The sequence below is a fragment of the Haemaphysalis longicornis genome, unplaced genomic scaffold (genome assembly GCF_048455015.1).
Source record: "Haemaphysalis longicornis isolate Haplotype H1 unplaced genomic scaffold, Haemaphysalis longicornis Haplotype H1 scaffold_7, whole genome shotgun sequence".
Lineage (NCBI taxonomy): Eukaryota > Metazoa > Arthropoda > Arachnida > Ixodida > Ixodidae > Haemaphysalis > Haemaphysalis longicornis.
This window is the reverse complement of record NW_027526422.1, coordinates 34,236,472-34,249,801: the sequence shown is the minus strand read 5'-3', so window position 1 is coordinate 34,249,801 and position 13,330 is coordinate 34,236,472. Positions and strand designations below refer to the sequence as shown.

Sequence of the window (13,330 nt, the reverse complement as noted above, 5' to 3'; positions counted from 1 at the left end):
ACCGCCGTTATCCACTCACTGTTACCACCCAATGCATTTCAAATTTCCCGCCTTCGCAGTGCTCACGCGGCCCCTGCCTGAAACTGCGCCAGCGGGACTTCTGTTCTTTTGGTGCTTGCTTTTCCTCCCGCACGTGTAGGCGTTGCACTGCCCCTTTTTCTCGGTTACTATCGTGAAAACCAACACAACGAGCGTTCCCAACTAAATGAAGGCGGGCGCTGGCGGTTAATTACGCATTTTACAGCGAAGCTGTTAGCCTCTCGTTGGTCGGAAAATTTCGTATCGTAAACAAAAACCCCAGGCAGGATGCAGCAGTTCTCCCCTAATACAGCGAGCGCATGCGTCAGGCTAGGTAAGACAGCATCTGCCGCCAGAGAGGCCCAGCACAATCTTCCTTTGCAATCAGGCATACAGCACAGAGTTCAGTATTCCTTAACAGAAAAACCACAAAACAAGCATCGAAACCACACGATAGGTGATAAGGCGCCTGTGAACAATGGCACCCCCCTACGTGTTCCTGGTAAAGACTATAGGTTTGCAGCTTCTCGCGAAAAGGGGGGTTGACGTCATTCGAGGGCGAGAGCATGGGTCAGTCTCCGCCGCCAGAGAAACCGAGGGCAAGTGACAAGCTCCCCGAGACGACGAGGAAAATTTCATGCCCTCCCACAACAGCTGTGTAGTGGTTTACAAAAGCTTCGCTGGACATCCACTTTCGCAGGGCGGTATGGCGGCCATTTTTTTCCCTCAAATGTACCTCCAGTTTTCTTTGCGCTAAACAACGGGGAGATGTATGACAAGCGCCAGCGGTTCACGAGTTTCGAACGCTTATGACTATAAAAACCGCTTGGCTTTCGAAGCATCTGTGCTACGCCGCTATGGCGGAACGCCGTGTGGCTCTGCTTGGGTCCAGCGAGCCAGCTGCAACGACAAGGTGAGCCCCTAAACTACTCTGCACTTAAAAGAATGGCGATAACGAGAGGGCACATTCGGCAATCGGACACGAATACCTTCGCATTCACTACATCATGGCCTAGAAATTTTTTCTGTAATGCCCTGCAAACTACAAATTTTTGAGGGCACCCGTTGTATTTTCCGTAACACAAAGCAACCTGTTAAAGTGAAATGTTGGCCCGCGCATCCGCGTTTTATCCACTACTACACCATGCAGCACGAGCCCGAAAAGCGTCCGCGCCCCCGCTGCGTGGCGGGTCTGTGCTGTGCGTCGTGGGCGGCCAGTCGCGGGAGTACTACGGCTCGCTGGCACTGGACGGCGTATGCGACGTGGCCCTGCTGCCCTTCTACGCGCTGGCCACGGGAGGCGACACGTTGCTCGACGACAGCGACGCCTCCACGCAGAAGCTCCTCCGGATGGCCGCCAAGTCTGTCACGACCACCTACGGCATCCACGTGCCGCTCAGGTACGCGCGGAGCGCGGGGTTTACGCTGCCCAGCGGCTCTCACTGGCGGAGATTAGACGTCACCAGAATCCGCCGCGGTGGCTCAGTGGCTAAGGCGTGCCGCTGCTGAGCACGAGGTCGTGGGTTCGATTCCCGGCCGAGGCGGCCGCTTTTCTGATGGAGGCGAGAAGCAAAAACGCCCGTGTGTACGAGATTCTGGCGCACTTTAAAGATCCCCAGGTGGTCAAAATTAATCCGGAGCCCTCTACTACGGCGCGCCTCATCGCCTGCCCTGCGTCGGCGCGTTAAACCCTACAATTAACTTAATCAATCAATCAGACGTCATCAGAAGAAAACATGGGGGAGGGGGCAAGTGCTGAAAAGTTGCTTGCAAATAACTTTTCTCGTTAAACGTGTGACACATTTTAGCGCTATTAACCTCGCAAGAAGATGCAATGGAACACAAAAATCACGCAAGGCGTACAAAGACGCAAGCTCTCGTTGCAGCTAGAACCACTCCTGATCGACGCCGCCTCAACCGTTACGACACGTAGATTATACGCCAGACATATCCCTCTGATGACTAATACATTGTCGAAATAGAAGGTGACACAACCACGCTGGACCTACATTGAGGATTGCATAGCTTCAAATAAATGACATTCGTATTCCTGCAAGTTAACAAAGTGTCCCTGTGAACGTTTTAGAGGTAAAATGTTACACACTAGGTTCCGATCTATAGCTGCGAGCGTCGACAGGGTGCGTAGAAAAAAAGTCGCGTGACAGCATATATCTTGCGGCAAAGCCAACTTTCTTGCGTTTGCTCTGTATATGTTGATCTAATCTCGGTCCTATAAAAATCATAAAGAAATTGGTCGACAGGGCTGTTCCATAATTACGTTGTGTTCCATTTAATTGTCATAATTAGTTTACAATGATGTTATAAACATTACAGCATTCCCGTTTGCTCTACATGGCCCCGCGGGGAGTGTATGGTATACAAAAAAAAAAACGCTGTAACTTTTGTTTTATCAAAACTATCGCGAAACAAATACGGTAACTAGCAGTGGAAACCACTCGAACATTGCGCCAGGTTTTATCCGCTTTTCACCATTACGTAGTTCATAGCTGAAGTTGGAATTCCCGTCTGCTGCCAATGGGAAACGGGCAGCTCAATGGTTGCCCGTAAGAATAAACTCTAGTACCTCCAAGTTTCATGTAGAAAATTAACTAAGGAGTATACGTTCAATCACAAATTACAAACAACGTGTTTTTTTTGCGCTCTTCTTCGATTGCACCCTGCTGGTCCGCTGGTTAGCCTTCCCGGAGAGGAATTGCAGTAAACTTTTTGTTTTTCAACATACCCAGTAATTTTATTCACAAATGTAGAATCTCAAAGCGTGTGCGTGTCACACGCAGAAAACATTTCAGCGTGGTGAAAAATGACATATATATAGGCTTATAATTTCAATTTGCATTGCAGTGGCCCGGATTTTAAAGTTTCGTGCGGAATGGGGACCCCACGGTGGCCGTTGCAACAGCATTGCATGATAATCGCAAACTTGTTAATCACCATGAATAACTATTTCTAATGACTCAAAAATAACCTCCGATAAATTACTGCGTACCACTCCGTATACTCGCTCCCCGCTTGAAACAGTTAACCTTTCGTTGATCGCTGGCACACATTTGCTTCAGTTAAATAAGTTTCTCTAAGCTGCTGAGACAAGCAGACTCCATAAAATCATCGTCACGTCTCTCATTTCATCAAAACTAACTCCCACAGTTTAGTTAAGAGGAATTGCGACAGGGAAGACACACAGCCGCGCAATCTCAGCAAATCGGAGGAGTCGGTGCGAGTGGCCGAACCATCGGCTAACACCGCCACCTCACCGCACGTTGCGGAGTGAGCTGCATTACCTTTTTTTTTTTTTTTTTTTGCTTGGCGACGCGGCGAATGGGACGGCCGGGGATAAGGCGATTAGACGCACCGTAGTGGAGGGTTACGGATTAGTTTTGACCACCTGGGGATATTTAAAGTGCGCCGAAATCTCGCACACACGGGCGTTTAGCTTTTCGCCTCCATCAGAAAAGCAATTTCGAAAATTCAGAAAATTCGGCAATTCAGAAAAGCAAAAAAAAAAATGTAGACATCGAATTTATGGAATCAAGTGCTTGTAAAACGACCTTTCCGATTTTACGAAGTTCTCGATTTAACGAAACATTTTACGGTTCCCGGTGACTTCGTTAGATCGGGCTTTAAGTGTACGCGTATGCTTCACCGCGGGGATAGTATCTTTGTGGTGGTGCACTCTCTACAGGGGTGACGCACGTGCTCATTCTTGTCATGGCACCTTGGGACTGCAACGAGCTGCAGTCACGCGTGTATGTAATGCTTCGCCGCATTGCTATAACAGTTGTGGGGGAGCACCGCAAACAGGGGAGACATACTTGTTTATTGTAGCGTAAGCTACACTGGCCGAGGTTGAGCAGTTTCCCGTGTGCCGTGAAGTGCCGTTCTGCGCAAGCGCGAGGAACATTGGCTTGGCTTGGCTTGGCTTGGATTGGATTTGGTTTGAATTTGGATTTGGAATGGATTGGATTAAAGTGGATTGTGTTGGATTGTGTTGCATCATAGCCGCGGCAGACGCACTGGCGCCGGCGCGTGCCCAGGTGTGCGCCTCAATTGCGGAGTATCCAAGTCTGACGCTGCACCGGAGCCGCTTGATAGCCGCTTCGCGTGGCTCGCGAAGAGCCGTGCTGAGCATGCGCGAGGAGCAGTGACTGGACAGGATTGGACTGGGCTGGACTGGAATGGATTAGACTGAATTGGACTGGACTGGACTGGATTGCTGAACCTTAGCTCCCGCTACGTATATCCTGGCATAGCAGAGCTAAGCCAGTACTAATTTTTCTTGTCATGGCACCTTGAAGCTGCACTTTAAAGAGCTGCAGTCACGGGTGTATGCGAATGCTTCACCGCATTGCGAATCTTTGCCTGGTGGTGCACTCCCTACGGGGGTGACGCAATGTCATCTTCTTGCTGCAGAAGTGTTACTGCACTAAGCGGCAGTGACGCGAACGGGTGGACGCTGTACCGTAAAATTTGACGCTGTATCATGGTGCAGCCAACAGAGGATGGGTGCATGTGTTCAATTCTTATCGTCGCCATTTGAGCGGTTAACGCAGACATATGTGACGAATTTCAGTGATGTGTGCACGCAATAATGTGCTGTAGTAATAATTATCGATGTCGATAGACTGAATTTGGAGCCATCAGCAAGCCTAAAATCACGAGTTTTAAAACTGTTTTAATGTGGCTGATGAAGATATATCTTTTCAGTAAGTGTTTCCGACCATTTCCTAAACTTTTATGGTCATACCTGTTTCAGGAAATTAAACCAAGTTAAGCACGACCTCAAGCGCAAGAAAGTTGGCAGAAAGCTCAAGGACTACTGGGTAGAGAAGAATGTCTGCCACTACGCAGTTCTCGACCTGCAAATCAAACCCAACGAGTCCAGAGCGTCGGATATTGTGGGCCGTGTTTTTGGAACGCTAAAGGTAGCTCTCGTGCTTCAATACTGGTCATTATTTCAAAATCTGCATGTCTCTGCAGATAGCCTCTGCCACTAGGCTATCTGGAGTTGCATCCCTGATGAGATTTTTTTTTATGTATGCGTACCTAGATTGTATACTTCGAAGGTACGCAATGCGTATTCTTGTCTTACAGTAACTTGCTGTTATTTGTCTCGACTCGTAAGAATTCAGAGTTTTAAAGTGCATCAACATATTTTTGTAGCCCTTAATACAGTGCGCCTAACATCTTGTCTGGTCCCGTCACTTTTGGGGCTGTTTTGCTGCAGATGCTCAGAAAGATCCAGGGGAAGATCAGTCGCAAGGCGTCTCGAAATTCGACGAAGGGACATCCTGAGGCGTACATTATTCTGGGCATTCATCCCTGGGTTGCTACCAACGGTGAACTTTTCAAGGCGCTGAGAAAACATCTGCGGTAAGTGATTTTCATATTTTTCGAACAGTGTAGTTTTCTTTTTTTTTTTGCTGCAACAAATGTATCACAGGACGCAGAACATGTGGCCGAACTCGAATATCACTTAAAACGAACAAAATGCAGTCAAATTCGAGTAAACAAAAATGAGTTCTTTTATATCGATGCTAACGTACACATAGGCGTCAAGCGAATACGGTTCTCAAAAATATGTACAATATAGTCAAACAGCAAGTGGACTCACTTGGCGTCTTCCCCGCCATCATTCTGACCTCGCAGGTCAGCCCAGCAGACTGTATAGAGTTCTTAAAAGCGTAAGATGATGGATATTACTGTCAGCTATTTTACAATTTCTTGCTGAAGTGTATACCTTATTTGCTCAAAATTTGTGCAAGTAATTGTGCGATACTGTGAAATATAAACGAAACAAGTTAGACCTGCTGTTTTGGTCCTAACCTCAGAACGAAAAGTGTTCAAATTTTCTTGTTAGCGTGGCGAAGGCACGTGATGACAAGACATCTCGCGCTTGCTCCGCGCATATGTTACCACACTGGCGTACAGGTGCCGTCAAAAATGATAGCAACAAGGGTTGGCGAAAATCACAACATATTTATTTTACTGTCTTTATGATAGCCATACCGGTTTACAGGAAGCTTTTTCTATTAGGCAGGACTCCTTTAGACGCACACCAAAGCAGCCGAACAGTTTCCTAAAGAAGAAATTCCTGTAAATTTACAAGACCGTGATCCGGTTACTTTTGATGGCACCTGAATGGAGGGAAGGATCAAAGAAATTTGACGCAATGAATGAACTCGGGTAGCGCATAACATGTAGCGTTTGGAGATCTATGGGAGAGGCTTTGCTCCTGCAGGAAACTTAGGATGATTATACTGCTGCTGATGATGATGATGACGACGACGACGACGATGATTATGATGATGAAATTGTGAGGAATGTGTTTTTGTTTGCCTTTTAACAAGACAGTGTTTTATTCCGGTATAAACCAAGATATTACTCTGGTCATATCCGTCACGGAAATGACGCCAGTACAACGAAGCCATCGGCCTCTTAATGGTGCACCCGTGCACTCATGGTCTTCTTGCGGGGAAGCAACCTTTAGTACTAAAGAGTACATTATACTTAGGGTTCTTCGTTTTCGGGTTGTATATTTTAACACGACAGTGTTTTATGCCAGTATAGACGAAGATTTCACTGACGTCATATCCATCACGGAAATGACGCCAGTACACCTTTGCCTAAGCGACCCGCCAGCAGGACTCCGACCCGCAAATCATGCTCAGCTGCACATTTCGCTGTACATTTCCCTTTCGTGTTTTACCGACTCCTATAACAGGAATCAGCCACAGTTTTTTTTTTATGCACACAGGTCCTTTGCGATCAGCTGCCTGATAGCTCGGACCCACCTCTCGAGCCACGAAGCCCCGACGCAGCGCAGTGGTTGTAAGACCTCGGGTCCGGCGCCGTACAAAGCTGATAGCGACAAGCGCCTCCTGGGGATGGTAAGTCGGCAGGTCGTCTCAGCACAGCCGCGCCCCAATCGCACTTCGCACTTTTCCCGGACCGTTGAAAGCAGCCCGAAAAACTCTATGCCGCACGAAAATTGCTCCGCCAGTTCACACTGCATGAAAGAATCCTGTTTGCAAGCATCACAAACAAGCGTAAACGGGTAAACATTATTAAGAAAGGTTGAATAATTTCGAATCTAGTTAAGCGCTGTCGCGATGAGCCTTTTCTTAAGTCCTCCAAACATTTTCGCGCCCTGATTATTCACGTATAGAAACTAAGGCAAAGTTGTATTCTTTAGCTTCATGTGAAATTTAGGCGCTCTTTTTGGTCAACAGCAGCTACGTACTTCGAAGGCCTAGGTACAGGGGGGATTAAAAAAATGCGAAAAACGGAGAGCACAGCCTCCGACGTATGCTGCTCCATCTGGCTGCAAAGCCAGTAAACTGCGCGCATGCGCACTTCTTGGTGAGCGTTTGAGAGCATGGCCTACATTTATGGGAAATGCTTGATCAAGAAGCGACTCCGGTCGTTTATTTTGCAGCGCGTTTACAGGCTGCGTCGCCGCTGAGCAGGACTATCGTTGAAGGGCATCATGCTAGCTGCAATCAGCCTGCTGCGCGCTTGGCGCCCGAATTTATTAGGTAACAGGATGGTCGGTGGCGACGGAGTATAAAAATATGCTTCAAAATGAATGACCGGCGTCGCTTCTTTATCAAGCATTTCCCCCAACAGTATACGCCGCACACTCAAACGCTGCGAAAGAACTACGCATGCGCGCAGTTTACTGACAGTGCAGCCAGACGGTGCGGCATGCGTCGGAGGCTGTGTGCTTCGTTGTTCGTATTTCTTTTAATCCCCCCCCCCCCCCCCCCCTGTATAGTTTACTTGGCAATGTATGCACTTTTTTACTTACAAATTAAATGTCTCGGCGAGTAAAGACTCTGAATTGAGAGACGACAATGTTTTTGTACACCCAGCTGGAAAGCAAACCAAGCGGACATGATAGAGAGTTCTTGTAGAACATCCGCGCATCATTTTCGTTCAATAGCCTCTTTACATTGCTACCTCGTTCCCGTATACTGCGACATGTAAGCCGGTGCTTCCTCATCGTGCTCGTCGCTTCGGCCTGTCGCAGCCCGACACGGTGGCGTACGCAAGCGAGTCCCTGCAGCAGTCAACGTCCCTGGCAGTCTCGTTCACCCTTTGTGCACGCTGGTACCGGACCAAGGCAGAGCTGCTCATCGGCGCCACCTGCCTGCCGGACACTGGCACGCCGGCCAGTCGTTCGTCGGGAGCGGTGAGTGAACACCGCCATTTCATGCGCTTAAGAGTTCCCAGTGCGTTCTCGGAAAAACTATGAGAGCCACAACTTTTTTTGCGGATGGTTCACAAGGCCGTACTATATGCAAGAACGTATATGAATCCGACATATCTGAATAACATATTATTGTTGGTCAGGTTTTTTATGCAATGTTTTTTTATTGAACAGGCTGTGCAAAAGCCTGGGGCAACGAAATTTACCCAGCTTGAAGTCCCGGCGGTAAATTCGCATCCCGAAATCTTATCTTCCCGTACTTATCTGCCAGAAAAGTTAATTTCACGTAATTTTTGAGTCACGAGGGCGTTCTGTTAAAACAGGAACGTAAATAATTCATGCAATTGGTAATGGTAGTATTAATCCACAGCTTCTTGTCAAAACACTGGGAAAACGAGTGCTATTTAGTTCTGTAGCACCTGTTGTATCATAAATTGAGCATTGAACGATTGTCGCCGAGTCTGAATGAAAATAGGGTCAACATAGGTACCTAAGGAGGTGATTGCAGACGGTATTGAGCATTAGAGTGCAAGGTTCTGTCACGTGCGACCCCTTTCCCTCACGAGCCAAAAGGGGTTTTTATCAAAGAGGATAGAACTCCTATTTGTTCAGGCTGAGATACGGGATGCTGTATGGCTGTGATTTCTTTTTGATGAGGGTAGCTGAATTGTGGTTTTGGGAATATTCTTAAGTAATGTAGCGAGGCAGTTCCAGCTGTGAACCGGTTTCTTGAAGCGGAATCATATCTGGGAGAATACTGATGTTTCCTATGTACAGCTGGAAGGGCCGGACTAAGTAATACTCCTGCAGCTCCGGTTAGTGTAAAGTGTCTTATCGCTGGCACCCCAACTAGGGTCTTGAAATGAGTGCACCACTGTTGCTAACAAAGAAGTTTATTCTCCTTTTTTTGTCAAAGTAGGATGGTAATATGTGGTACCCCACCGAGCGGGATCGAAACCAATATGAGGGCAAGGTCCGCTCACAAATGGCCCAACCTCCGAGGTTACTGAGCGTATACTAGTCCTGAGAGTCCGCCTTTAAACTGTTTCATATCCAAGCCCTGCAGGTTGACGATGATGATTAATCTTTGAAGTCAAAGGTTTGACGGAAGCCCGACTGGTCGGGAGACATGTTGCAGTAAAAACGGAGACACTGACCAAAAGAAACTGTTACAAACTTTAAAAACAAGGGGAACAAGGCTTCCGTTGCGAGCCGAAACGTATCTTGTTTGTTGTTTTTAATTTTAGATGCGACTGCATCTCATTCACTCGCCTTGTTCCTCCATACGGCGTTGTTGTCCGTCCACACCCCTCCCCCATTCTCCTCGCCGCGCGAGCTGCGCTCTCCTCCGCTCACCCCCTCTCCTCTCCGATAGCGAACTCTCTCTCGCGAGGGGCATTGGATTGGATTCGATTGGCTTGGCTTGGCTTGGCTTGGCTTGGCTTGGCTTGGATTGGATTGGATTGGATTGGATTTGGATTGAATTGGATTAAAGTGGATTGTGTTGGATTGTGTTGCGTCATAGCCGCGCCACGTTGCGTCATAGCCGCGGTCGTTCCAGCACCGGCGTTCCGATTTCCATCGATGCGTTGAATGGAGCCTAACAATTCTGCTGACCAACCCCACCTTCCCCCCACATCATCACTCGGTGGCAGTGGGCCAGTCTAGCACGGGTGAGCACTGCGCGGTCTCCATCGGCAGTGGCAGCGTTACGGTCACGACCGTGTACCTCGCTCCCAACCTCTCACGCACTCGAATCGAAGAGTACGTGCACAACGCGTTGGAGGAGTCTCACTACAGTGTCAACTCGACCAAGCCGTTCCTCTTGGCCGGAGACTTCAACGTGGACGTGCGCAGGCACGATTGGTTCGTGCGTCACATGGCGGTCAAGTACTCGCTGGAGTGCATGACGACTAGTGCCCCGACAACGATACGGGGCACGTGCATAGACTTGATCTTCGCTGCAAATTGCACGGTGGTCCAGTTACTTCACCATCCACTACCCGTACACTTCAGCGACCACAAGGCCGTCATCGTTAACGTTACGCCGCGTGTTAAATAAATAATACATCATACGCGTTCCTCACACGTTTCACGCAATTAGAGAATCAACCAAACGGGAACACCAAGTGAACGCCCAAGATGCGTCGCATCTCCACAGGGTTCCCCTCGCGGGAAGGTGGCGTAATTTTTTATAGGCTTAAGCAGTTTTTTTGCTGGTCCGTGTCTCCGTTTTTACTGCAAAATGACTAATAATTTTTTGAAGAGGGGTCCCTCATGGTCTTGCTAGGGCTGAAGAAAGCGTGTAAAGGAATTCGAGCATCTAGATTCAGTTGTCTATCCGCGTGCTGCTTGCAAAAGACCACAGGGTCCTGGCAGCCTCTTTTGGTGTGCGCTCAGCCCGCGGTAGGCTATTCGCACTTCTGGAAGGGTCTTGATGTCCAAAAAGCGGCATTTCCCGTTGACACTGCCCCTGAAGCGCGTCCATTGAACTCGGCATCTGAATTGCGCGCAGCTGTGCAGCCAGAACCCAGAGCTGCTGCGGAACCAGGCGGTCGACAGGACGCAGCACACGGCTTACTCGTGGCAGAAACCTGACCTCCTGGTTACGTACGACACTGCGGATACGATCAGGTGGAAGGCAAGTGGATCCCCCCTCTCTCGTCAGATATACTTATCTGTTCACCCGTAACTGTGGAGTGCGGCCCACAAAATCACACATACACAAAAGAGTACTGACAACTTAATATAACGCGGAGCTCTATGTCAGTTAAGCCAACCGTGCTGTTCATAAATAGGTAATAGTGTTTAAGATCTAAGGAACCTGACCATCCTTTCCCAAGCCATCTGCGGGTAAGCGAGAAGAAACCCTCCGAAGCATGGAGTGCGCATGCCCCACAGAAACCGAATGCAAGGGGCGCCAAGCGACAAAGGGAAAGAGAACGCCATCGTCCCTCACGACGAAACGCGCTGTGGCCATGTATTTGGGAAGTAAAGGCAAGCCACAAAGGGAAGAGAACGCTCTTGCAGCGGATCACCAATTGGTACGATTAAGTGAACTGATGCGAGAAACGACGCTGCGAGCAGCGGCGGGTAGAGAACGAGAGCGCGCCCGCACCGCAGGATGTCACCGTAGACGTAGGGCCGTCAGACATCCCAGGAAGCAGATGGGGGCCGACCGCCGAGTGCAAGAGACGGCGTCGAGATGGCGACGACGGCGACGATGCTGCGACCAGAAAAAAACATCTATAATGGTTGTATATGTAGTCATACTATTGTACCGCAGCGGTACTACTACAGCTGTACTGGTCAAACATCGACGAATCGATACTCATCCTGTTAAATTTCTAGTGCAATGCTTCGCGCAGCCGTACTACCCAGGAAAATGCGAACAGAGGTTCGCTAATTCCGTTCCCTTCCTCTGCAGCTGTGCTCTGTGGCAAGCGTACACCGGAGCTTGAATCTGAGCGTGGCGCTGTTCGACGTGGAGTGCGACGACTGGCGGGGGGAGTGCCACCGGGGCGCCACCAGGTCGCACCTGGAGGGCGCCGAGAGGTCGCGTAGCGTGCGCGGCTACATGCGGGAGCTGCAGCACCGGCGCCACTCGAACTCCACCGGCGGCTCCTGCCCCTGATTTGAAGAGGCTGGACGGAAGCGGGGGCTGATGTCGCGCTCGCAGCCTCCAGTCATATGTGGTGGTCTTAGAAATGGGACCTGAATATGGGCAATGCAGTGACTTTTATAATTAGCCAATAAACTATATTAAACGCCCGAAGCTTGCACTAAGCGAGGTACAGAATTAATACGTAGCATATGCTAACCTAATGCCTAATGTAACACCGATGTTAAGGAGTCGATGTCTATTGAAGAACAAGAACAACTCGTGTTATATGTATGCGAAACTCGTTTATTCGTGCACCCTAGCTAACTACTCCTTTGTTTTGAATAAATTCTTAAAAATTTAATAAGCAAGAAACGTGAGCCGTTTTATCCTCTAAGAACGAATTGGGAATTCAAACCCATACCTAACCCTGGATAAGTAACAATACGTTATTGTTGAGCTGCAAAAATTATTCGGGGCGCTCTTGTGTGCCACTTGAGGTATACGCCTTACTCTATTCTTGTATGAAACGCTTTCGTGCATTGGTGGCGTACTACACGGATGTCGGGACTTGTTTCCAGTTGACACAAAAATACAAATGCATCATAACATTTTCACCTTTGTTTTTGCACGTCAGTTTTGGGTATAGCACGCAACGAAAACAAAGACCTTCTTCGAAACACATTCACCATGTGCCTCATGTTCATCCCAATAAAATTTTTGGGGGGGCAGTGAGCAACTTTTTTTATTTATTTCGCCGTTAAGAATTTTTGAGGTAATCAGTTCACTCAGTTTCCAACACAAGTGTGTAATCTAACGCTGCAAACAAGCAACTGACTAATGTTAAAGTTTAGCGTAGTTGGTGCTGCAATGAAATCGTAGCTTACTGCGCAAAAAAAACAAAAAACAAACACGACTACGAATGAAGAAACACCCAACACGGTTAAGAGCTTGTCCGTGTCACACCTTTCCGTGTCCTGTCTTTCTTCACCCGTCCTTTTTTCCGAGCTGTAAAGGAAAGTTTCACATCCACCTAAATGCAGCCATACGGCTACAAAGGAAAGCTATACAGCTTCCTCGGAAACTTCGCGGTTGAAGAAAAATTCGTTCTGGTCCAGGATTCGAACCCGGGACCACTGCTTAACCGGAGCAGTCGCTGTACCAACTGAGCTAACCAGGAGGCTAGTCGTTAGTATCGCGAAAGCGAATTGATCAACAACTCGAAGTGAAGGACAGGTGTTAATCGACCAGATTTAGGGGAAATCCCCAAGGTGGAGTAAGTTTCTGTGAAGGAAAGTTTGACATCCACCGAATTGCAGCCATACGGCTACAAAGGAAAGCTATACAGCTTCCTCGGAAACTTCGCAGTTGAAAAATTCGTCCTGGTCCAGGATTCGAACCCGGGGCCACTGCTTAACCGGAGCAGTCGCTCTACTTTCCTTTACAGAAACTTACTCCACCTTGGAGATTTCCCCTAAATCTGG

At 48.4% G+C, this 13,330-nt stretch overlaps 1 protein-coding gene across 1 annotated transcript; it reads left to right on the top strand.

The window, feature by feature from the left end:
- The first annotated feature begins 1,173 nt into the window (after positions 1 to 1,173).
- Positions 1,174 to 12,509, top strand: LOC144147395 (uncharacterized). The gene is made up of 7 exons (XM_077679518.1): positions 1,174 to 1,418; positions 4,790 to 4,958; positions 5,261 to 5,406; positions 6,791 to 6,923; positions 8,066 to 8,227; positions 10,761 to 10,886; positions 11,673 to 12,509. Exons 1-7 carry the CDS (start codon positions 1,369 to 1,371, stop codon positions 11,877 to 11,879), a joined length of 993 nt encoding a protein of 330 aa, XP_077535644.1. The 5' UTR covers positions 1,174 to 1,368; the 3' UTR covers positions 11,880 to 12,509.
- Positions 12,510 to 13,330: the final 821 nt, after the last annotated feature.